The sequence below is a fragment of the Sparus aurata genome, chromosome 7 (genome assembly GCF_900880675.1).
Source record: "Sparus aurata chromosome 7, fSpaAur1.1, whole genome shotgun sequence".
Taxonomy (NCBI): Eukaryota; Metazoa; Chordata; class Actinopteri; order Spariformes; family Sparidae; genus Sparus; species Sparus aurata.
Genome location: NC_044193.1, coordinates 1,017,480 through 1,041,604, shown reverse-complemented (window position 1 = coordinate 1,041,604; position 24,125 = coordinate 1,017,480). Strand labels below are relative to the sequence as shown.

The window sequence follows — 24,125 nt, the reverse complement described above, 5'->3', positions numbered from 1 at the left end:
CCTGTCATAAAAACAAAGACAGAGAACCAGAAAACAATTTCTCTCGAATTTATAATCCAGCCTCACCAAATGCTGTTATAAACAAGACATAATTTATAAGTGCTTTGATATTTGTTTTAATCCCTTAATATTTATTTTTTCAACATTTTTCCCCACATTAACACCATCGACCTGCAGGACGCTCCGAAATTGGTTTACAGCACTGATAACATCATCACTGTAAAACTGGTGACCTCTGAGCTCCTCCTTTATCTTGGGGAAGATCTTGTAGTCTGATGTTACCAAATCAGATAAACAGGTTGAGTCTTGGAAGAATTCACTTTTTCGCATGACTGAATGGCAGCCATCACCTCAGATTCCAGGCACCCGGAACAGAATTACCATGAAGGTTGTTCCTCTTAGTCTTCCTTCACAATCAGTCAAAGAGTTGGACTGGATGTGCAAACTGAAGGAGAACTATGTAACTCCTCTCCTTTTACCTTTGACTATAAACTTATGAATCACTTCTTGTAGGTACATTTACGTGCTATGTCAGGATTACTCTCTAAGTGCAGCTGGCTAACAGATTTGTTAGTATATTTAAACATGTCCTGTCAAATATGCACCTCGCTGATGGATCTTTATTCTGTCTGTCTCATGTCTGAATACATTAACTTCAGCATGAAGCCAGCACTGTCATGTGTCCCATCTATAAAAAGGGCTTATGACAAGTGGACATTTTGAAATGTTATGATTGATGAAAAGCAATTAAAGTGGTATGTGATGCACTGTTTACTGTAAGACACTTAAAATGTAGATGTTGAAAGGTAAAAGTCTCTGATAGTCGCTAAGGTACAACTGTATTTGATTTGCCATAGTTGTGTTTTGTATTGTCTTCTTGTGTTTTCTGTAGGTGTAATGGCAAGAGAGTGTGTGAACTGAGTACAAATGTCGTCCGTACTTCTGATCCCTGCCGGGGCATCTTTAAATATTTGGAGACCAACTACACCTGATTCCCAGCAAGTCAGTCACATGGCTGCATGAAATTAAATTCAAACACTTGCTCACAACAGCATTTAAAACAGTGAAATCTGTTGATTTCAATAAAATTGCCCTGATAAGTTAAAACGCTAACAAGAGGCTTACAACCTCCGGACAGTCACCAAAATAAATGTTGGCAACGTACATTTCTTCAAGCCCCAGATACATTGAAAGTTTCAGTTTTTTTCTGTATTCTATCTTGTTATAAGGCTGCGGATCTTGTTAAAAGGCTGCGGTCTTGATCTGTTTAGATTTTGTTAGAAAAAACACTTGTTTAGGAAAATACCACTTTTTGTCTTTCCTGTTTCTGTGGCTTAAAACACTGGTGAAAAATGTCTGGAAGTCTCTTTGAAATAATCCAGTGGTCTCATGCCTACAAATGTTGTATTGCCACCTCGAACAGTGGTCTCTGGTTGGCAGCCTCCTCGCCTCGCTGTAAGTATGTCCCTATAAAACCTGTCATATCATGTTCACATTACATGTTTTTGACCTGACTTTCATATTGAGAGGCAGAGGTGATGGCAGTGGAGTAACAGGAGAGAAAGCTGTCAAGTCAGTGACTGCAGTTTGATATTGTTTTTCAACCTTTGAGAAATTATGAAACCAGTGAATCTTTTTAGAGAGACCACAGAAAAGTTTCCAGCCTGTTACTTGGCAACAGAATTGGGTGTCTTTGACCAGGAAGTTGCAGCATTTCCAGCCGGTTTTAGTGGCGACAAGCCTTGCTAGCATTAGCTAATAATCTGGTAGTATGTATGCGTGTTAGTATTATGTGTTAATGTGTGTTTGGTGGTGGTGGTGAGGAGCTGGAGGCAGCATGAAGGAGTAAATGGTGTCTTACTAACCCTGCCAGCGCTGCCCTTGTAGAGGCACTTGGGCCATACTTCTAGGGTTTAGTTAAGCTTTAAACATGTAATGTTATATCAAGCTTATTGTAGAAATGTTGATATAGTGTATAGTATATAGTGGAACATATCAGTGGTTTGCCAACATTTTCTTCCGGGCTGGACCTTTAAAAGAAGGGAGAGATAGGTACCCTAACCCTAACCTTTTTGACAGAAGAGACACAAAAGGGTATATGCTGTGTCTCAATTCAGGGTCTGCATCCTTTGAAGGATCCACCCTTTGCGGTCTTCGAAGGCGAGTCCTTCAGAGAGACCTTGTTAACCGCGTCAGCCATTGTTAAATGGGACGATCTAGTCTTTGGAGCATTTCCTGGTAGCGTCACTAGATGTTTTACCTTTATGTCATGATTTCTGCCACTCAGGCCCGCGAAAGTGACGATCTACGCCATGCGATGTCGCCATTTTCTCTCTTTCTTTCTTCTTTTTCGGGCACGCGAAGAATCTTGGGATATGTGAGGCCACAAAGGATCGTAGCGGTGCATCCTCCAAAAACTGGGAAAAGAAGGAGCATTTGAATTGGGACAGCCTTCACGCGGCGTTGTGACGTTATTGGCCTTCAAATGCTCCTGAGAGGGATGCAGACCCTGAACTGAGACGCAGCAATAGAGTCAAAATCAAAACACAACAGGAAGACACAGATTCATGACGCACATTGAATCGCCCCTGTGTTTGAAAAATGCTGTATAATAAACGTGATTCATAATAAACTTGCTATTTCCCTCCTGTGACCTGGTGTGTGTTTGTGTTTTAATCACTGATCTGCTGGAAAATACAGCATAGACAAAATTTGCATAAACCAGCACCAAAACACAACATATGCTGGTCACCAGCAAGACCAGCATTTGTTGTGTTTTGGTGCTGGTTTTGAAGCTGGTCTGTAGTGGTTTTTCCAGCAGGGTGACGATTTCTGCTGAAATTTGAGGATAATAAATCTTGTTGATTATATAAATGAGAATGTAAACACTGTCTTATACTTAACATTTTGTCAAACAGTCAGACTGTCTGAAACCTGTCCAGGGTTGTAGCCAGGATTCTAGAAACACTAAGGTCACGCTTGAGGAGTTCAGGGGGCTTGTTACTAGTTAAGACTTGGAGTATAATGTCAGTGCCAATACATCGATGAAAATTGGGGGGCTGCCAAATTGTATCAGGGTGGCATGTTGGCACATTGAGGACACTGAGGACATGACCAAGGTGTCCTCAGTGGTAGCTATGGGCTTTAACGTGTTTTATTTGGAAGTCACCTTTGCATACCAGGTAGCTTTTTTTAACATCAGTTATTTTCCTGTTCTAGCACATTGCCAAATGATAATAATCACTTAGATAAGAGACTGTACGTGACATTATCATTGCGTGGACGTGTCTTGTATTTGGATGTGCAAGTGGCTCAAGGAAGTGTAGTTATCATGTTAAGATTCCTTCCTCCTTCTGTTGGTTGCAACTCAAAGGGAACACATTCTGGACACTTCGATAGGAGACTTGATTTGCATAAAGAGAGGCAGTTCTTACCCGAACAGAATAAAAAGCAGCCGCCTGTTTCAAGCACCTCCAACTCTTCACCTTAAAGGTCTGTCACCATGCTCCACTACGGGCTCAGCACCACACTTTGTGAGTACAAACAATGACTGATGGTAAACATGATGATGAGGTCCATTTGAAATCCAGGAAATTTTGATTTTAAGGTTGTAACATTTTTGTTTTCTTACTGAATTTTTTTTCTTATATTTATTGCAATATAGCGATTAAAGAGCTTTCAAGTGTAAGATAGATAAACAAACATTTACTTTTATTTTTCAGTGCTGGCAGCAACATGTTTGACAATGAGAGCAGGTAAATGGATGTTTGAATGTTGTTTAATGATGCTTTAAATGTAAAATTATAAGATAAATAGAAATGATGTAATCCCAGAGAAAATTCTTGTGCCAGAGATCACGACAAAACATTTGCAGCACCATAGAAAAGTCCTTGCCAACGAGTGCCTTTCTGACAGGATGTTTTTAAGAATCTTCATTTTTGTCTTTTTGCTTGCAACTTTTATTCATCAATACACTAATTCTAAAACAAACCTTTTATTCCAGACTTTTCCAGAGCCGAATTACCTGGATCGTACCCTCTGTCTACAGAGAGAGTGATCACCTGTGATGACTACAACAATGCCCACCGCCTGAGCTGTGGTACGACCACAAGCACACACACAGTACAGTCAGCTGTTGTTGTTTTTATATATTATATTATGAGTGCAAAAAGCTAAGAAACATGTCATGAGACATTTTGCACAATTCAGTTCTGTGAATGAAAAGGTGAAATTTAAATGTAAAATTTGTTGGTGGTACAAATGAGTGACAGACATCATTTCTTCAAGTTGTTTGTGAAGGGAACCCTCTGAGTTTCATGCTTGTGGTGACCAAGATGGTGGGCTAAATTCTGCCCCATAGCATTTGACAGGTTGATAATCAACAGTAAACTCAATCCTGCACACACCATCCTGCTGCCACACACTAAGCCCAGTAGCCAGGATAAATGTTTTACAACATGAACAAGCATAAAACTACGGGATATTTTTTGATTAAACATCTGGATTGTTTATGAGGACAAAACTCGGTATTTCCTTCCAAAAACATCTCAATCTCTCTTAACCCTTACCAAATGTTTTTTGTGCTTAAACCTAACCAGACCAAAGCACAGCGTCGTTGCAACATGACATTGAAAATTGAATCTAAGAAAATGTAAAAACTGACAAATCAGCTCTTGTTTGCAGAAACATAAACACATTTAGTGAACATTTTGTAAGAACTACAGTGGTCCTCTGTTTTGACACATTATTTGGCTTTTTATTATTCTAAATAAAAGTGATATATATATATATATATATATATATATATATATATATATATATATATATATATATATATGTATATATATATATATATATATATATATATATATATATATATATATACTGTGATTGTTTTGAAAGATCAACATGTTACCGTGAACATGCTCAGTGGGCACAGATCTGAGAGCCACAAAGAAAGTACAGAAAGACATTGTTTTTCTCTGTTATATTTTGTTCTGTGACACTGTTTGAATTGTTGTGTCCTCTGTGGTGTGTAACAGGCAGCGGAGTGATCCACGTGCAGGCAGCGCTGTATGGACGGGCTGACAGAGAGACCTGCAGTGAGGGCAGACCGGCACAGCAGCTGCACAACACAAAGTGCTCTCAAAAGGGCGTCCTGGAAGTCTTCAAGAAAAAGTACAGTGACATTAGTAAAGCCAGATGCATTTTTTGTTATATTTGCTGAAATTGTTATTATAATCTGACAGTTGAATCACATACAGGTCGGCTGTATGTGGCTCCATCCAGTGGCTGTAATTTGAATTGCAAGAATGCTTCCTCCGGGATCAACTCAGGGCTTATGTTGTTGTGTTATTTTGAATGTGACATCTTGGTTATCTTCCTCTGTTGCCGTGGTTACAAGCCTGCTCCAGGCTGCTCTGTGGGAGGGGCTTAGAAGGCAGCAGAGAAGAAGCAGGACTGACCTGGGAGCTGTATCAGTCAAATGTTCTGGTCCATTTTTTATTTTTTTTTTCTCAGACTCAGACAGACTGCAGCTTTAAAGTACTAGTACATGAAGTTAGCATAATAATAATTAAAAAGTTATGAGTAATAAATAAATAGTTCAAATTGTTTGCTAAAAATACTTGTTCAAATATTTAGCTAAACTAATCTGAACAAAACCGGTCAAAGAGCTAACTAAAGATAAGCAGTAGGCGACTTGTTTAAATAGTCAGCTAAAAGTGAGGAATAATGAATAAATAATTTGGATAATTGGGTGAAAATACGCTACTATTTAGAATAGTTAGCTAAGTAACAACTCATGATTAACGTTTCAAAAAGCATGCTAGCAGTAATGAGGAATAAAACATTCCAATAGTTAGCTTAGAGCAATAGTTCAAGAAGTTGGCTAAAAGGAACTGCAATGAATAATATTTGCTTATGCAGCACACATCCTTTCTTAGGATGAGGTTAATAATTACCTAAAACAAATGAGTAATCATCAAACTCTGCTGAACTGTTCAAATAGCTAGTTACAACTAATAAATGATGGATAACTAGCTCAGACATTCATCAAAAAGTAATTATTAATGTCTAAACTGTTCAAATAGTTAAAGTGATGACCAATTCATAAATAGTTCACATAGTAAAAAATAATGAGTCAGACATTCAGATGATTCAGACTGATCATTCAAATAGTTAGCTAAGAATTGGATAAATGCTAAACGTTATAAACAATGGTTAAAATGGCTGAATGTAACAAATAAACAGTAAAATAGTTAGCCAAAGGTTTATGTATAATAAGTATGTATCAAAACTAGACCAAACCAAGATGAATACTTACAGGTCAATTGCCACTTTGACAAGTATTAGTGATATATAGCATTAAGCTCTATAATTTGTGATTTGCTCAACTCTTGATCTTCTCCCTGCAGCTGTGATGGGAAGAGGGTTTGTGAATTAAGCACAGTTCTTGTCCGTACTTCTGATCCCTGCCATGGCATCTACAAATACGTGGACACCACCTTCCTCTGCATCCCAGCAGGTCAGTAACAGTTCTGTGTGTGCCAAAAAAGAAAAGGACTCCACAAATAAGTTTGATAAGAGCAATATGTTAATGTGAAATGTCTTTGCTTTGACAGTCCACACAGTAGCATGTGAACATTCTTTGGCATTCCTGCAGTGTGGTAAGATCACAAGATCTCTTCTCGTTTACCTTTTTAGTTGTATTTCCTTTGGATTTCGACATTTTTACAACTTACTCTTCCTCCTCCTCTTGTTGTCAGATGAAGGGCAGGTTATATTTGTCCTCGGTGCTGATTATGGGCGCCGTGACAGCAGCACATGCTCCGTCAATCGACCTGCCAATCAGCTCCAAAACACCCACTGCTCAAGGCCCACTACCAAAGTTGCTGAGAGGTATGGGGATAAATACCATACATGTACATCTTTCCAAATGAGGACACCCATATTTCTGTTTCTTCTGCACACATTCAAAACTGAATGCAGTCACAATAATCTGCATCCACAGCTGTAACGGGAAGAGCAGCTGCTCTGTCAAAGCAAGCAACTCTGTGTTTGGAGATCCCTGTGTCGGCACTTACAAGTACCTGGAAGTGGCTTACAGATGTCAATGTAAGTAGCTCATCGGCCATGTCAGGTTGCTTCACTCTACATAACCTCATCTGTGTGTTACGCTCGGCCTAGGGGTGCCAAAGCGTGACATAAAATGAATGATACCAGAGTGTATGTACAACAATAATAATGTATTTACAATGACAAACTGTGAATATATATACAGTGGTACAATGAGCTCAGGCCAAAATAGCAAACAAAACCCAATCTAAACTTCCGATCAGTAATCTGACTAAACCCTATGACAGAAAAGAAACAAACCTGCCTAACCTCACCAAAACCAGGAGAAAAACAGGGAGTAAAAAAAGGCAGCTCACCTTTACTGCTTCGTGCCTATTTCTCAACAGGCTTGCTCTGGACGAAAAAACACAGAGCACGCTAACACTCAACTAATTTCTCAAGTAAACACGCAATTCAACCACGAGCAAGAGGGATGCTGTTTGCTGGTAGTGATCCTCTGCATCTAACCCTAATCCACCTGATCCACCTGATCCACCTGATCCACTTGATCCACTTGATCCAACCATCCACCTAAACACAAATTAAGAGCACAACACAAATGCAAAATACGGCTCCAGCTGTAACATGTGGTCCTGGAAACCAAATTGTATAGTACATAAAATGGAGGAAAATGAATGATGCTGAAGTCCAGTATATCCACATCATGTAGTTAGTTTTGGGGAAGAAATATGATTCTTCCTGGTCAATATGTCTCCAGACAACAGGAGGTCATACGTGTGTCTTGTACAGACGTTAAAGTCTGGATAATGATAGTGATGATTGCTCTATAAAAAATCTCCTCATGGTCTCTGCAACCTAAATACTCAAAGCTACTGTAGATTCGTCTACAGAACAGATGTCTGATGAACCGAGCCAAGGCTAAGCTAACTGTTTGCATAAACCTCGTAAGGAGGCCTTCGATCTATCTATGTTAACAGACTAAGTGTCTCTGACCTATTTTACCTGTTAGTCTTTTGGCTACAGGGGAGAGACTCTGCATCACCTCTCTTGTTGTTAAACAGATAACCATGTATGGAAGCCCTTCCTCCTTAAGAATTTGGTCACTGGGGAAAACTCGTTAGGATTATCATGGCAGCACTCTGTGCAGACAGATGTGATGTTATGTTGCTTCTCCATGATCATGCTTTATAAATTATCTCAACATAAGTCATCAGTGTCTCTGAGTCTTCTTCAGCTCTCCTGAACCGTCAAGTGAGCCGAAATTCCACAACAGTTAGCACACCATGAATTAAACATGAAACAAGGATGTGTCATTCAGGGCACTTCTATTTTACCCTGTTTGAATTCTTGGTTTACAGAGGAACATAAACGGATCCACTGCACAAAGGTTGTGATTGGTATGAGATGTCAACTCAATCGCCAGAGTAAATGTTATAAATCCAGTTGAAATTGAATGTTTCTTTATGTTGCAATTTTATGTTTGTTTAGGTGGAATATGATTTTGCTCCTTTGTGCTCTGTTGAGATTTAGGCACAAAATCCACTTGGATAGGTTTAGGAAAACATCATCGGTTTGGTTAGCGTTATGGGCTGCACAGCACGGAAGATCCGGGTATTTTCATCCCTGAGAAGTCAAGCTTCTTCAGCTTCAAAACACCACTCAGCAGGTTAGGAACGAACACAGCTCCCACTTCCGAGGCTGTGTCTAGAAGTAATATAACGTCCTTGAGTCAGACGGCTCCAGGCACTGTCGGGATGGATTCTGACTGGCCGCGTTCATTCCTATGAAAGCTGCTCAGTGGCGCATGAAGCCACAGACACTTCCTGCCGGGGCCATTTCACAAAGCTTCCGCAGTCTTACGCCGACCGAGCTGGCTAACTTCCTGTTTAGCGCCCAGCTAACTTGAATGAGGATAAAATAATTTAATCGTGCAACCCTTCTTTCAAAATGTTAATACTTTGGGAAAAATCATCTGTCTAAAATCAATATGTTATCTGTTCTGTTGCAGATCCTGAGATTCTCTGAGTCAACAAGGAAGTAACCAAGAAGTTCAGATGAAACATCATCTCATACAGAGCCAGGATGGTGCACTTATAAGCTAAATATAGCATGATTAATTAATAAACAGATGAATCTATATTAAATAATTATTGATTTAATGAACCTTTGATCAATGTTCTGTGCTGCAGTTTTATTTCCTTTTCTGTTTTTTTTATTTTATTTAATTTTACTCTTTTATAATGAATAGTTTCTCTCTTTATTGTGCAACGCAAATAGACTGGCATTGGATGCCCATAAATTCTGTATCATTACACTTAAGTATCAAATAATCTAGGTCATTTATGAAGCTTATTTTTCTGGGTATTTGGTGAGTCTCATTTTTGTTGTATTATCATTAAAACGTATGCACCATTATCTGAACAGGTACAATAATTAACTCTTCTTTACTCGTCCAGGCTGTTTGTTTGGTCTTCTTCTTCTTAATTCTTGATCAAATGTTTATAATAAAATATACATTTTTAAGTGTGATGCTGATCATCAATAAATCACTTTATAATTGTTCAATTTGGTCGGTTTATAAACCGATCTTTTTGCTTTCATTTCATTATAAAAACACTATTGCCAAAAAAAACCACACACAAAAAAACAGACACAATTCATCATCCTCAATCTTTGAAACAAGGCCTTGATGTATTCCATTTTCTGTCATAATCCTTGTCTTTTGCTGTCTATTTACGATTTCACTCAAAATAATGTTTCAAAAAGGAGAGAAAGTTAAACAATGTCAAGAATTATTTTCCTTTCAGTTCAAAAATAAATCTCTTACCCAGTAAAATAACTGTATTTAAAACATTTGGACATCCATTGCTTAATTCCCCAAAGATTATTGTTTTAGGGCACACTGACGAAAAGATGCAAAATATCTTCAATTTCAGTTTTACAGAAACGACAGTTTTAATACTCTTGTAACCTGCAAATGCAAAGCATTTTTATTGTGGGCAAAATTGTATATAGAATTTTAATTTAGTATCTGTAATAGAATTATAAGTTAGATTATACACCTGTCGCCATGGCAAAGGGGTATCAAATATCCCCTCCCAATAAGATTGAAATTTATCTGGCTCCTTATTCAAATTATATGCCCTCAAGAAAAACTTGACTACATGAAGGGGTTCATCTTTTTCCCTTTAAGCCACAGATAATTCTTTATAAGAGGTTTACATACCAACAATTTTCTTTTTGCGTTTTTTCCTTTTTTCCTCCAAACTAAGGGAATTGCAGCTACTAACTGATAATATCTAAATTCCAAACACAATTTAAATCCATTACATCATTTACAAAGACAATGCCTTTTTCAACAAAATGCTCCCACAAAATAGGTCATCTGTTAATCAGTATATTAGAACTAAACCATATAATTTGCCGCAAAATGGCATCCACAGACTCAGGTGGAAAATACTGGAAGTGTAGCCATGCCTGTATCATATCTTTGAAAAAAGGTGATAGGTTTTCAAAAATATTTTGCAGGCACTGAAAGTGGGTATTTGAAATCTGTGCAGACATAAATGAATTGTACTTGAATATTGGGTGTATATTGCACAAGGAGCATGAGGAGCTCCAGTTCGCATTACAATATATTTTCTGTACCCAAGACGCTTTTAAGGACAGATTCAGCGCCTTGAGATTAATTAATTTGACACCTCTTTCATCCAAAGAATTATATAAATATTTTCTCCTAATCTTTTCTGGTTAATTATTCCATATAAAATTAAAGACTAATTCATCATACTTCTTGTAAAAAAACCTCGTCAGGGGATGGAAGAGACATTAACAAATAAGTAAACTGAGAGTTACACAATGAATTAACAAGGGTGACTTTCCCAAATGAAGATAATGTTGTTGATTTCCATGGACATAACACTTCTTTCATTTTTTGAAATTTATTCTCAAAGTAAATTTTTACCAGTTCATCAATCCTTTGTGGAATATGACTATTGGAATACTTCTTTGTATTTGTATGTGTTCATGTGTTAGTGTTAGGGGCGGGCTTTCCTTAGGGAGGTTCAGGAGTATTCCCGAACGGCCGGTCTGTTCCAGGCCAAGTGGTGGGAAAGTTTTTTTACCCCATAAAATGGCTGCAGGTGGCACAGAGTGGAACGTCAGACTGGGTCAATCTAATTTTTTGCATATTAAGGAGGGATGCGAGCGGCCCCTCCCAACTAACGAACCTGTTGTGATGGAACAAATGTTGAAGGAGGTAAATCATGTTGGACCTTTCTAATTTTATACACAAACAGAACAAATTCAAATAGAATCAGACTTTATTGATCCTCCGAGGGAAAACTCAGCAGAACAAGAAATGAAATGAAAATAATATCCAGTTTCTGTTTTTATGAACGTAATGATGAATTAACATTTCATAATGAGTTGAGCTCAATCATTTCTTCACTTATTAAATTGGGTTCATTGATGAACATATTCACCTCCCATAACAGCCTCTGTGATCTGCAGCCTCTTCTAGATTTACAGTCTGCACAGGTGGAATGTAACTGAGTACATTTACTCAACTACTTTACTTGAGTACAAATTAGAGGTACTTGTATTTAATTTGAGTCTTTGCATGTTATGCTACTTTACACTTGTACTCCACTACATCTCAGAAGCAAATACTATCAGCTTTATTTACTTTATTACACACCTGGAAACCTCGTATCTCCAGATGTGCTGCAGGTGAATGTTTGTGATGAACTGAAGGATGAAGTGTTCCTTCATGTGTTCACAGAATTCTCCTCCTTCTTAAACTACATTAACTCTTTAAAAACGCTCTTGGATTAGCTGCTAAATGCTTCGTCACAGCTGAAAACAGGCTGTTTTTCTGCCTTTTTACAGATACGTGGTTCTCACAGGCACGGTACGAGTTATAATCTGAGCTTTTCTCTAAAATAACTAACTGTAACCAAGATAAACAGGCTGACAGCTGACGGCTTCAAGCCTGTCAGTTCACACCTGGCATTAAATGCATCACAGGTGACCTCTTGTGGACAAATCTCACTTCCCCGCTCTGTGAAAAAGTTTCTCCACATCACTGGAACAAATACGTGTTTTGTACACAAAGAAAGAAAAATCTTCATGTATAACATCTGCCAAATGAACTAGTCAGACCAAATAGTGAAGAATGTGTTGTTGACAGCGTTTCACACAGTTTATAAAGTTTCTAAGAACTGAACAAGTCTTAAAATTGGGCATTTATTTAAGGGAGTCTGGTGACTGTGTCCACTTCCAAAGAAGTTGCCTGTTTTGGTAACTGTTGTAGGCACACCAGCACTTATGTTTCCATCACGAGGCTCTGCTTCCTTTCCCCATCCTCTGACCTCTCACCTCTCAACCACAAGACAAGACTAATTTAACAAAGAAAGCATATCTGTTTGACTGAATATTTGCCTCTTCTCCCCCCTCACAAAGAAGATGAAGTCCTTCTTCCTCAGGCCAAACTATGGCCTCTTCTCCCTATAGATTAGGACGGTGTGTTGCTCTTGCTATAAACAGATCATTGGAGACGTTTTCTTATCAATTTTAACGACTTACTACAATAGAGTCCTCTCTCTCCACATCAGATGACAAGAAGTGGGGGTAGATGGTGGTTGGGGTAAAGATGACCCAGTCCTCCCCCCTCACAGGCCAAAGCGTTTTACAACCCTGCCTGTGACATTCCAATCTTTGCTGCATCCCAATCCTATACTCATCCACATTTCAATATGTTCTGAATAACTATTAACTACAATTTCATCTTCTTAATTTTATCAGATTTCCAAATAGCCAAGAAAGTCATACAGTAGATATTTTCCATGTTATTGTCGAGCCCAAATGAAGTTTATTACTTGATGAATTTGGGGCTTGAAAGAAACCAGCCCCCACCTTTGCGATGGGCACAGACTTGCATATCATGATCCTCTTTGTGTGTGATGCTTGTGTTATTTACCAGTTAAATGTCTGATGTTTTCTTAAGATAGAACTACAAGGAATATGTATAAGTCCTTGGTCCTACTGTGTATTGTATGCTTCATGGTTTATGTTGTATACCATTGTTTTATGCCTTAATCGTGTTTTTAATTCTTTCATTCTTGGATCATATTCATGTTACATCTTTTAACGAAGACAAAAATTCGACTTTTAAGATGGTGAAGTTTTTGGGAAGTTAAAACACGATTTCGAAACATTAAGGCAATATAGTTTATTTGAATTAAAGTGTTGTGGGTCACAACTCCCAACACAGAAGGAGCATTGTCAGCCAGCCCCACCCCTGCTCGGTGTGCCTGCTGTAAGGTCATAAAAACAGAGAAGATGCTCTTCTCTCTTCGCTTACTCTTCTCTGGTCTTCTCTCATGCTGAGGCTTTGCTCTCACTTTCGGGTCCTGACTTCGGTCAGGACTTTGGCTCACTCTCTTTCTCCTTTAGGGTCCTGACTTCGGTCATGACTTGGAGTCTTCTCCTCCGGGCTCTCTTGCCCCCTGTTTCTCCTCCTGACTTCTCTTCTCTCTTCTTCTCTTAACTTCTTTATTTTTCATTTATTTTTAAAGTAATCTTTACTTTTATTTTTGCAACAAGCTCTAAGAAAGCGAATTGAACTACTTTAAGTACTCTACTTTTATCCAAGTCTTTAATAGAACAAATTCTTTTCTTTTTGATTTTTGATTTGATTTTAATATAACTTTAAAGTATCACCGCCTGATCCAGAAGAAGTTGAATTAGTGAAAGGATCAGAAATTGAGAACCACCTTGAAACATCAAAGAAAAGTCTTTTTCAAGACTGTGATCATCTGATGAAGAATGTTGCAGTCCATCGTCTGCCTCAGAAGCCGTGCAAGGAGTCTCCACAAAAGAGACTTTGTTCCCAGCCGAGATCGACTCTGCCCCAGCGCTCCCAAGGCGGAAACCCCGCTGGGCCTACGGACCAAGAGTCCTTCAACAGAGTACCGGCCTTCCCTCTGGCTACTGGACCGACGCGCTGTGCCGTGGTCCAACCCAGAACTCTCAAAGAGACCAAGCTTCAATGCCTCCTGACGCCCAGACAAAACAGGCTGAACGTCTTCATACAGTTGGATCCACACACGTGAGAATGAGTGGTGTCTAAAGTTCTGACTCCTGTCTAAAGTTCTGACTTCTGTTTAAGGTTCTGACTTCTGTCTAAAGTTCTGACTTCTATCTTATAAACTTAAGAAAGTTGAGGTTAGGGTCTCGTTAGTATTAAAAGATTACTCCCGTTAAACTTAATATATAAAAACCCGACCCTTTAACTTTACCATCTACCGACGGTCACATAACTTTATTACTTTGCTTATTACATTCTTTACCTTTTCGTTATCTGTTGTTCGTCTAAAATTGTCATGTCATTTATGTTACCCCAAAATTATTTAGTCAATAAACATATATAATCATTTGTTTGTCTGGAACTTAATTTTGATGTGGAGAATCGATGGATACGTGCAAAGAATTCACTGCTTCAGAATATTGAGATTGAATAAATTGATTTGAAATTGATACTCTAACCATCCAAGTCAAACTTGTACAGTTAGATGTTTGGAATAGTTCCCTCCAGCCTATTCTAGTAAATCAAACAATGGAGGTGGTGCCCCTTCTACGAGTGTAAAATTAATCACCAATGATTAATGACCTTGATTATCAAGCAGTGATAGTCCCCTACATTTATATCGATTGTGCCATCCATGGGAGGCCCGCATAGCCTACCTACCTGTCCTACAAATTCGTGGTTCCCCATGTGAGGCATAGTTGATTACCAGTAATTAATTAACTACCAGTAATTAATTATCCCTTTTTATCAAAGTAGTGTCTCCTACACTGTTTACTGGATTTGTGAAAGAAAACTCACATGTTTACCCTCATTATGTTTTATTCTTAAATAAATGTGGTGTTCATGGTGAAATCAGTGAAAACAGTGTGTTCAAACAGCTGCTGGGAGGTAAAACAGTCATGCTGCCACTAACTGACACTTTTTACATAAAGGAAACATCTTAATGTTTTGTATTTCATGTAGAATTTACAAGAAGACTCCAATAATTTAGAATTTACTGTAGCCATTTTTATTTATTTCAACAAGTCTTAAAACCACAGGACTTGACATGACTGCACTCGATTGTGAAGTTTGTCGACGACGCCACCATCATCGGCCGTGTCGTATCTGGAGGAAATCAACAGAGAACAATCTGCTGCTCATCGCCTCTTCTTCCTCAAAGGATCGACTTCATACAGAAACTTAGCACGGCTAAAGTCCAGAGCAAGATTCTGGTTTACAGACGAGCAATCGAATGCATCCTGACCGGAAACCTCACAAACTGTCATGGTTCATCACGACCCAGGACAGGAAGGTTCTACAGAGGTGATTAAAACCACCCAAAACATCACCGGTACCATCCACAGAACATCACTGGTACCATCCACAGAACATCAGTGGTACCATCCACAGAGCATTACTGGTACCATCCACAGAACATCAGTGGTACCATCCACAGAACATCACTGGTACCATCCACAGAACATCACAGGTACTATCCACAGAACATCAGTGACAGTGAAGTGAGACGTCTGCACACTCAGCCACAGTCTGTTCACGCTGCTTCATTCTTCAGGCTGAGAGACTCTTGAACTCATCTTCAACACTCCAAAGAGTGATGAAGCAGGAATCAAGGACTAAACCTAAACACACACACACGTTAGATGTGTGTTTTCATTTTTTGTGTTGAATCAAAGACTATTGAACCTTCTTGCTGTCTGTTTAATATTACAAGAGTGAATGTTGCCGACCTCTAGACTTTCAAGAGCTCCAAAACCCTTCGTCCATCACAGGTGTGATGGTAAATTTAGTTGTAGTTATTGAGTTAATTATTAATCAGAGTTACAAATTAACAGTTAAGTATCTTTTTGTGAGACTGATTTGGTGAATTGGGTCTTTTCCCTTCTTCAAGGGTGATTCCTGTGCATTAAAGTTCATGGACTGCTATCAGGTAATATTCAGAGACTTTTCTTTGATAGAGAGGAGGATTATAATCTGAGGGAAAGTTGAATTTCAAGATTCTAGCTGCCAACTGCAGGATCCCTGCACTCAAAGATCAGTGTGAATGGAGCTAGTGTTTGTTCATTGAATGTATTCTGTAACATGCTTTTAATTTTATTATGCTTATTTGTCTAACTAATTGAACTCTTAGTTTAGTTTAGTTTTCACATGTCCAAAATAAATGTGCATTCATTCATTTTTTCGTGGTAACTGAAAACCAGTCGCGTGTCTAGTGTTACGCCCCTGATCGAGGGGAATCAGAGACATAACATGATGTGCTTCTTCCCATTCTTCCCACTCCCAAGAAGGCCAGTGTCACATGAACTTATAATTAAGGTAGCATTTTTTTTTTTTGCTTCAGAGGGAGAGAAGGCCAAAACAACAAACAAAAGCATCTGTCTCCCTACCTTCCCTATACATATCAAAAGTATTAACAAAAAGACAAAATCTTGCCTAACTCCCTAAATAAGGAAAAACAGGAGAAAAGGGGTTAAAGAAAAGGCTTCTCCCTCCTACTGGGCTACCACACACAATTTTCTAAATGAACAAATTTACAAAAGTCCCAGATTGAAAATAAAATAGGTTTCACAAAACACAAACACAAAATCCCAGTCAAACTAGACACTAGTCCTAGTTGGATGTGGGTGAATGGGTGGAGAGGGAGACTGCATTCAGCCGGTGGTTCAAAAAGGCTCCTCTCCTGCCTCTGACCAATCCTGGAGCAGCAATCAGGCGGCTCCAGCCAATCAGCAGGTCCAACCTGCTAACAATCATTCACACACACACACACGCACACACACGCACACACACACACACACACACACACACACACACTCAGAGTAGACTGCTCACACACTTGGAGGAGGAGGGACAGAGCAGCATCATATATATACACAAAATAATGACCCAGGGTCATAACACTAGTGCAGATGAGAGTTTGACACAATATTCATTTTCCAGAAGTTCTTTAATGTTTGCAAGCAAGAGTCACACATCAGCAGAACAGAGATGATGACTGAAGAGAGGCCGTCTCTCCTCATCCTTTATAACAACTCACAACAATAAAGCATTATTCCAATCATCTTAACATCACCTCATGAAACAAATCAAACTTCTAATACACTTCAACATCAACCAAAGGTCGAAACACTTCTACACAGAAGAGCTTCACCAGCCTTCAGGATCAACTCCTTAACTCAGCTCCTTTGTGTTCATGTTCACTGCACATTATACCATAAACAACACATGATATTCCATTTATACTCTGCAACCACAAAACTCTCACAGACACAGCTCATGTCAGAAGTCAACAGATATAAGATTTCACTTTCATACATAATAATGTTGCATCTACAATTCCATCATATGTGAGAATGGCATATCAAAATAATAAGGGACACAAATTTCCCTCAGACATTCAAAATAAAAATAGAAAAACAAAAGCAACAAAAAAACATTGCAGGCCTGCATCCAATCACAAACGTTACAGCACAGTTTAGAGCTCAGACTGAAATGTGTCACATGGAGTAAAGTGTACGATCACTGCTGACCCAACTTAACTGCAGATCTGCTGACATATCCTCGTTCAAGAGTCGTTCCGCCTGTTTGGAGAAAACACAATTTCAAGAGTTGTTACATGAACACACCGTAATAATATAACACATCATATTAAATATAAATATATGTAATAATATGATATATCATATTAAATATAAACATATATATATATATATATAATATTATAACCAAGTCAAACTTCAAGTGAGAAGTGGGATCGTTTTGTCATATGCTTAAATACAAGCAGACTTCTTGAAACCAGTGGAGTCACGGTGGATTTAGGACATGCTGTACGTAAAAAATAAATAAAATTAAAAAATTAAAAAAACAGACTGATGAAAGTAAAACAGCTCTGTTTTTCTCTCAGGGAGCTGATAAAATGGCCATTGGAGAAAATCTGTTGAAAGCAATGATACTGTGACAAAGTTAAAATGTGAGAGGCGACTTGTTCCGTATCTAGTTTTATTCAGTAAGATGTCACACTGAAGTTTTTGAGGCATCTTAGTCAATGAGAATTTAAAATTGGAAAAAAAAACATTCATCTTATTCATAACAAATGTGTGAAGTCACTGGGGATCATCAGCAAACGATGAAGTTCTGTAAATGTATTTTGTTAATGACTTTATATTATTCCATGATCTATCCCTATTTGATTTATGGTAATATTGTTTGGGCACATTGATCCTCTCCAATCTACATGAACTGTATTTCTTGCAGAAACGTTCTCAAACCCTTTTGAGGCCTCTGCCCCCCTTCTCAGAAAAGGAACATTCTATCAGTATATGACATAACTTCCCAGATTCATTCATATAAAACTAAATATATATATATATATATATATATATATATATATTTGCAAAGATAAAAACAGGAGATTGTAGGAACCAGCCATCGTCCTCTGTTCCTCTCACCACAGGAGGTGTGAGTGGCATGTCAGTGTCCATCTCACCTCTCACCTACTCCCTGCCATATTGTGGTGGCCTGGATACTATACTTCCTTTGCACCCCTTTTCTTTGACACTATACTATTGACAAAAACAGCATGTGATCCAGCTATATGCATTTTCGCCTGAGAGAAAGAACAGTCTGCTGAGTTCTCGAGTGGAATCACCAGATAACCTCCTGATTCTGTTCCTTCCCCCGCCTAGGGAGAGTCCTGACCCCTTTTATTGCCCTCTCTCTCTCTCACTTTGGCCTTATTAGAGGTTTTATAACAAACCTTTGGACAATCAGGCTCAGAAAGGACTCAATCAACATCTGGGTTACATCAATACCTGTCTACTCTTCCACGGACTGTTTACATTCAGTGCCAATTCAATCACTGGAGAACATCAGGTTTATCCTTTGTTACAATTTACTTGTCACCAAATGGCCAGGCCCACATCTGGCATGTACTATTAAGATGTCATCCAATAAGTTATGACGCTCGAACACAGCAGGGTGCCCCCACATTCATTGTAAAGAAACCAAAAGCCTTGATTTCTCCTGTAATACTGAAAGAGCATTGGATTACAAACTCATTTTCTTTTTAACAATATATCTTTAACTAGCTTGATGAGACCTCAAACAAGCTCCGTCTCTCATTTGTGTTAGTTAAAGAAAACTTCTGTCAAGAATCACAGTGTTAATGTCAATATTCTGGTAGAGCTAGAGCTCCACCTCCTGGTAAGTTTTGGTATAATTTCAATGGCCAATACTAACGGAACGTTCTATTCTATGATCTATTTCTAAGTATTTAGACTGTCTTTTTTAAATCTGATACATGTCTGAGAAGTATAAGCTGTCACTGTACAAGATATTCGTAAGCCATTAGTGCCTTTGATGATTATGGGCTTGTGTTTGTGTTTTATTCTAACTAATAGTTTCTCTTTTGCCTATTAGGCAACTTCAGTTGTGTTCTTTTATATTCTTATAACAATTGTTAATGTGAGACCATGGTGGATTTCAGCACATAGTCAGTTGCGATTTAAAACTTTATCAAATCATTAGTTTGATTCAACAAGTAAGAAATCGGTAACATGAGCTGTGACGTCACTGGAGGAAGCAAGTGACCAGGCCGCCTCCAAGTCCGCCTCGGTTGCGCCCTCAGTTTAAACATTAAAAAGCTCATGCATTCCGTTAATCGCTCTTCTTACCCCTTGTTACTCTTCTTTTATGCTTTTTGACTCTTCTCCTGAAAACTCTTCGCACTCTTCGCTTGCTTTTCGTTTGCCACATTCGTACTTACTTTAATTTTTAGTACGCGCAACTTCTTATTTTTCCAAGTTAATTTCCGTACTTTGCCAGATTTTTGAAGCTCTGATACTTAATAATCTCCAGAGATTTGAGCCACTTGCGAGATACCTCTCCCGGTGAAGCTCTTTTATTCTGAAAAGATTTTTTCTGTGAAATTCGAGCAAGAACGAAATTGATTCTTTTATTTTTGTGATATTTTGCTTATTGTTAGAGTATCGTACTTAAAGCCAAAGAAACCATTTTTGTTTTCTTGTATTTAGTAACAGAGAAGGATTGTCCGGCCGGCATTTCTCTCCCAGTTATTTTTACACAAGAAGTCAATTCAATATATATTCGGAGCTCCGTAATCACCAATTCTATCGAGACTCTGATAATTCTTAAGCCATCACGAAGTCGGTGCCGTTAAACTGCTCAAGAAGCCGTGAAGAAACACATCTACAGCAGAACCGCCTGCAGCGATCTCAAGCAAGACACTTCGCTGGGCAGAGGGAGTTCGACCCGAGACGGCATCAAATTCCAGCTGTACGGAAGCCGACAGGCCGCAAAGCGCTCAGACGGAATCCCCGCTGTGCCGGTAACACTACGTCACCAGGGGTTGCCTCGCCATCATCCTGCGGCTGGACGGACGCGGCTTCTGCATCTAAGCTGACCCAGAGAGCTCGGATTCTGGACATTTCCCCTCTTCAAACAAAAGTAGGCTAAGAACTCCACACACGACAAGAGTCACATGTGAATGAAATCAGAGTTGGTGTTTGTGAAAGCTTCGAATATATATATCATAAATCCAAAACATCTCCCATATAATTCCGTTAGAAATTAATCCCGTAGTCGCGAATTAACGGTTCCATGTCAAAATCCACCATTGTCTGAATCCATCCAATCAATAATTCATTCCAGTCTTCACACTTTCTGTTACTTTGTTACCCGTTTGAATTTATCTCATGTCATTAAATCTGCATTTATTTAGTTAATAAACATATTTAATCTTATGTCGTTGTCTGTGCACGTTTAATTTGAAGTAGGAAATCGATGGGATCGTGGAAAGAATTCACTGCTTCAGAATAGGAACAAATAGACACTGAAATTAAACAAGATTCACTTGAGATTGATGATTTATCTGTCTACCAAACTTGGACAGTTGATTTTTTTTAACTAATTACCTCCGAGATTAGTTTAGAATTCAAATATCGGAGGTGGTGCCCTGTAAACGAGTGTAAATTAATCGCCAGTGATTAATTATCAAATATTTATCAAAGTAGTGTCTCCTACAAGATGTTCTCTTCTCATGAAGAAATGCATTTCTTTGCAGTGAACACTAGGTGGTGCATGTTTGTAATTATGGACACAAAACAAAATGAATAATGAATTTAAATGTTAGATTTGATTCACTAACAAACAAACAGCAGAGGTCAGCAGCAGCAGCTCTGACTTTACAACCTGCCACAGAGGGACTGATGCAGTTTGACTGATGCAGTAGAATATTTCTGATTGTTTGAATATAATAATACATTTCTGTGAATTAAAAATGTTTATAATTTGGTTGTTTTTGTCCTTTTCTCAGCAGAGCCATGATGAACTAGATAACTACAACTTCAGACAGACAGGCAGGCAGGCAGACAGGCAGGCAGGCAGACAGGCAGGCAGGCAGACAGACAGGCAGGCAGGCAGGCAGACTGAGAGGCTCACCTCTGTCAACATTGGTTGAAGTTCTATATCCTGCAAACAGTTTCAAACAATGAATCATAGTTTAAAGGGAAAACAAATCTAAATGACATAAAAGTGCAGAATCGGTTGTTTCCTTGTGTTCTGTCTCTGCCAACATCCAACAATTCTCTTTTTATTAACAGTGATTTCTAAATTAAACTGCTTCTCAACACATCATCATCTACTTTTCACAGTTCTTCTCAACATGAAGGAAACTGCTGATAAACAGACTGACGGTCAGCTGAACAGATATTATGGTGAGATTACTAATTACTGACTCATTAACACACAAACACACCTGTGATGCTCCTCCTGATGTTCCTCCTGTTCTTCCTGTTCCTCCTGATGTTCCTCCTGTTCCTCCTCCTGTTCTTCCTGTTCCTCCTGATGTTCCTCCTGTTCCTCCTCCTGTTCTTCCTGATGTTCTTCCTGATGTTCTTCCTGATGTTCTTCCTGATGGTCCTCTTGTTCCTCCTGCTGCTGGAGTGTCGGGCTGATGAAAACAAATGACAAAGACACATGCAGTTTGTATCAGTGGGACAACAACATTATAACCCTCCTATAGTAGCTGAGTCTGTAAGTGTCCTCCAATCAGGAGACAGTAACACTAGAAAACAGGTGTGATGATGAACAAGATCAGCCAATCAGACGCACGATGAGATTCTGTGAATTCTTCCCTTCTTTATCAATCAGTCCAACAAAATCTTAATTATACATTCATCTGATGGTTGAAAATTACAGTTTTAGATTTTTTCACAGAACAGTTTTGTCTGAAACTCTCATCATGGATGGATTTACCTCCAGCTTCTGAACTTCAGCACGAAGTCTTTTCACCTGCAAAGAGTTTCACAGAGTCAGACAGGAAACAAGAACACGTGAAATCACAAGAACATAATCTGAGAAGCTTTGATTGTAAAGATGTAACTTCAACAACAATAGAACAGAAATTCATTGTTCACCAGCTCATTAACACAACAACTAAACAAGAGAGTGTCCAGCAGAGCTGTGATGAACTAGATAGCTTTAAATAGAAAAAACAAGAAAAATACTAAAACTCCAGGTGAAACAGACAGACAGATTTACCTCCAGCCTCAGTTTTTCAAGTTGAAGAGTCTCCTGCAAAGAGTTTCACAGAGTCAGAAAGGAAACGAGAACATGCAAAATTGCAGGAACGTAATCTGAAAACCTTTGATTGTAAATATGTAACTTCAACAATAAAAGAACAGAAATTAATTGTTCACCAGCTCATTAATACAACAACTAAACAAGAGCGCATCAATTAGCAGAGCTGTGATGAACAAGATAACTACAACTTTATTTAAATGGAAAAACTAATGAAACTACTAAAACTAAGACAGACTGTTAATGGTAATCTATCAAATAACAGTCAAGATATTTCAGTGTTGGACCAAAGCTGCTAAATTTCCAGATGAAAGTAACAAAGACATGAAGCTCAACATGGAGGCAGCAGGTGGAGGTTCATTACCTGACTTTCTGCTGCTGCGGGAGGTGGAGTGTCGTTTTTAATCAGTTGTTCAGCCACATCGAAACATTCTGTCCAATTATCACTGTTTAATCTGGCTTTGATTCCTTCAGTCAACTTTTCTTTCGCTGCTGTTGTCAGAATCTCTTTCAGAACATTTTCCTCCTCTTCTAAAATCACTTTGGAATATTCAGTTTCTCTGCAACAATTTGAATTTTTACCACAGCATTTCATCCATTTAACTAAGGCAGCTGTAAGAAGGACACAGAGGATCAGGAGACCAAATACCTGGAAAAGATGCAAAAACATGACGACATCATCAGATGAGAATCAGCTGTGGTTGCATTAACTTAGTTCTGTTACTTTGTTTACTGTCTCAGGAGTCATTGAACATCACATCCTGAGCACATCTGGCATAGCACATCATATTCAACAACAAAATGAGTGGCCGTATATAATCCACCTAATCAAATGTTCTGTAAACACACTGTGTGAACACCTTCCTGTGAAGTTGCTGCTCTGCTCATTAAATGAAGACAAACTGAAAGAAATAAGATGATTGTCTCAGGATGAAAATGTTGATTTTCTCAATCAATCAATTATCACCTGGAGAAAACAAACCTTAGTTTTTTCAATAAAACTCATGATCTCAAGATAATAAACAGAATAGAATGATAACATCATCAGCCAGTAAAGTTATTTTACAGTTTACAGATAATACACAGGCTGATGTGATAAAGTTACAGTAAAACAGCAGAGAAACAGAAACAGTCATGATTTATAGAAGGAAAAACTCACCAAGGATTTGGTTCTAAGTTCAGCGATGAGTTTTCTTTCCTCCAGTGTGATGTCCTTGTTTTTGTCTTTGCAGGCAAAGTCTGGATGTTTTGAAGGCTTTGTAGAGATTTCATCCTTCAGACAGCAAACTAACCAGTCTCCATCAATGAACACGTACACAACCCACAGCAGACCAATGAAAACTGCCTTGATAAAGTGATA

The 24,125-nt window shown here is 38.5% G+C and overlaps 1 protein-coding gene and 1 long non-coding RNA gene across 2 annotated transcripts; one reads left to right on the top strand and one right to left on the bottom strand.

Annotated features, from left to right (window-relative positions):
* Positions 1-3,704: 3,704 nt before the first annotated feature.
* LOC115585307 (L-rhamnose-binding lectin SML-like) lies at positions 3,705-9,498 on the top strand. The gene is made up of 8 exons (XM_030423596.1): positions 3,705-3,755; positions 4,004-4,099; positions 5,043-5,178; positions 6,417-6,526; positions 6,624-6,668; positions 6,768-6,900; positions 7,013-7,116; positions 9,086-9,498. The coding sequence occupies exons 1-8, from the start codon at positions 3,746-3,748 to the stop codon at positions 9,100-9,102; spliced, it is 651 nt and encodes a 216-aa protein (XP_030279456.1). The 5' UTR covers positions 3,705-3,745; the 3' UTR covers positions 9,103-9,498.
* A 7,597-nt stretch (positions 9,499-17,095) lies between these two features.
* On the bottom strand, positions 17,096-21,990 carry LOC115584645 (uncharacterized). The gene is made up of 3 exons (XR_003984582.1): positions 21,942-21,990; positions 21,626-21,655; positions 17,096-17,748 (listed from the first exon to the last, which is right to left on the bottom strand). It is a non-coding gene; the product is annotated as an uncharacterized LOC115584645 (long non-coding RNA).
* Positions 21,991-24,125: the final 2,135 nt, after the last annotated feature.

What these genes read in the sequence shown, in the direction of transcription:
- LOC115585307 (XM_030423596.1), top strand. An exon ending in CTGGAAGTCTTCAAGAAAAA is followed by an intron (nt 5,179 to 6,416) that starts GTACAGTGACAT and finishes TTCTCCCTGCAG; the next exon opens with CTGTGATGGGAAGAGGGTTT. An exon ending in TTTGGCATTCCTGCAGTGTG is followed by an intron (nt 6,669 to 6,767) that starts GTAAGATCACAA and finishes TCTTGTTGTCAG; the next exon opens with ATGAAGGGCAGGTTATATTT.